The 1,660-nt window shown below is 46.6% G+C and overlaps 1 protein-coding gene across 4 annotated transcripts in view; it reads left to right on the top strand.

Moving 5' to 3' along the window:
- LOC104777633 (protein PLASTID MOVEMENT IMPAIRED 1) overlaps nucleotides 1–1,660 on the top strand; it is a 7,166-nt gene that overhangs the window by 2,652 nt on the left and 2,854 nt on the right. Inside the window, exons 2-3 of one of the 4 annotated variants that reach the window (XM_019243860.1) lie at nucleotides 1–926; nucleotides 993–1,657. The exon at nucleotides 1–926 is cut by the window's left edge and continues 1 nt beyond it. The exons of 1 other annotated variant lie outside the window; for it this stretch is intronic. In XM_019243860.1, the coding sequence (XP_019099405.1) occupies nucleotides 1–926; nucleotides 993–1,657 (1,591 nt within the window). The remainder of the gene's footprint in view (nucleotides 927–992; nucleotides 1,658–1,660) is intronic. 2 more of the 4 variants (XM_010501914.1, XM_010501913.1) reach the window with 2 other exon arrangements.

Below are 1,660 nucleotides of genomic sequence, written 5' to 3'. Positions count from 1 at the left end.
AAGGAGCTAGGGTTAGGCAATGGGATATGAGTTGGGGGCTTTCAGGGAAGGCTAAAGGGGGTGAATTGGTTCTTAAATTAGGGTTTCAGATCATGGAGAAAGACGGCGGAGCTGGGATTTACGGTAAACAAGGTGAATTTGGGATAAAACCGAGTAGTAAAGCTAAGAATTTCTCTGGTTCCTTCGCGCGAAAGCAATCGAAGACATCGTTTAGTGTTCCGAGCCCGAAGATGACAAGCCGGAGCCAGGCCTGGACACCACCGAGTGGCGTGGATCCAGGATCGGATGTTCAAGGAATGGAACATTTGAATCTGGATGAGCCCGAGGAGAAACCCGAGGAGAAACCGGTTCAGAAAACAGAGGAACCAGAACAGAGAGCTGAAGATGAGCAGGAGGAACCTGATTTTGAAGTTGTGGACAAGGGAGTCGAGTTTGATGACGACATAGAAACTGAGAAATCTTATGGAACCATTGGTGAAAGATCCGTTGAGATGAAGGAACAACATGCTAATGTCGATGATCCTCGGCACATAATGAGACTTACCGAGCTTGATTCGATTGCGAAACAGATCAAAGCGCTTGAATCGATGATGAAAGATGAGAGTGATGGCGGAGACGGTGAAACAGAGTCACAAAGGCTAGATGAAGAGGAACAAACGGTGACAAAGGAGTTTCTTCAGTTGCTTGAGGATGAAGAAACCGAGAAGCTCAAATTTTACCAGCACAAAATGGACATCTCCGAACTGCGGTTTGGCGAATCCGTAGACGATGAATCTGAGAATTATCTCTCAGATCTCGGGAAAGGTATTGGTTGTGTTGTTCAAACAAGAGACGGTGGTTACTTAGTTTCTATGAACCCTTTCGACACGGTCGTAATGAAGAAAGACACGCCTAAGCTCGTTATGCAAATCTCGAAACAGATTGTGGTAAGGGCCTGAATTAATAATATTTCCATAACAAAAGATTCCTAGAATCTGAAATCTTTATTACAGGTACTACTAGAAGCCGGATCAGCGACTGGATTCGAACTATTTCATAGAATGGCGGGTTTGGGTGAGGAACTAGAGTCGAAGATATGTTCGCTTATGGCGATAGATGAGCTAATAGGGAAAACAGGGGAGCAAGTTGCTTTCGAAGGAATAGCATCAGCGATTATACAGGGAAGGAACAAAGAGCGAGCGAACACTAGCGCAGCACGGACTGTTGCAGCTGTTAAAACGATGGCTAATGCGATGAGCAGCGGAAGAAGGGAAAGAATAATGACCGGAATCTGGAACGTGGAGGAGAATCAAATGACGTCGGCAGAGGAGGTTTTAGCCGCCTCTTTACAGAAACTAGAGGAAATGGTGATTGAAGGACTAAAGATTCAAGCTGACATGGTGGAGGATGATGCTCCTTTTGAAGTTTCTGCTGCCAAAGGTCAGAAGAATCCACTCGAATCGACCATTCCGCTTGACGAGTGGCAAAAGGAGAAGCGAAAGCAGAAAACGCTAACGGTTTTGGCGACAGTACAGCTCCGCGACCCGACAAGGAGATATGAGGCGGTGGGAGGGACAGTGGTGGTAGCGGTGCAAGCGGAAGAGGATGAAGAGAAAGGGTTAAAGGTAGGAAGTTTGCACATTGGGGGAGTGAAGACAGATGCAACTGAGAAGCGGAGGCT

This window comes from Camelina sativa, chromosome 3 (genome assembly GCF_000633955.1).
Source record: "Camelina sativa cultivar DH55 chromosome 3, Cs, whole genome shotgun sequence".
Classification (NCBI taxonomy): Eukaryota; Viridiplantae; Streptophyta; class Magnoliopsida; order Brassicales; family Brassicaceae; genus Camelina; species Camelina sativa.
Note: the sequence above shows the minus strand (reverse complement) of the source record. Positions and strands in the feature narration are given on the sequence as shown.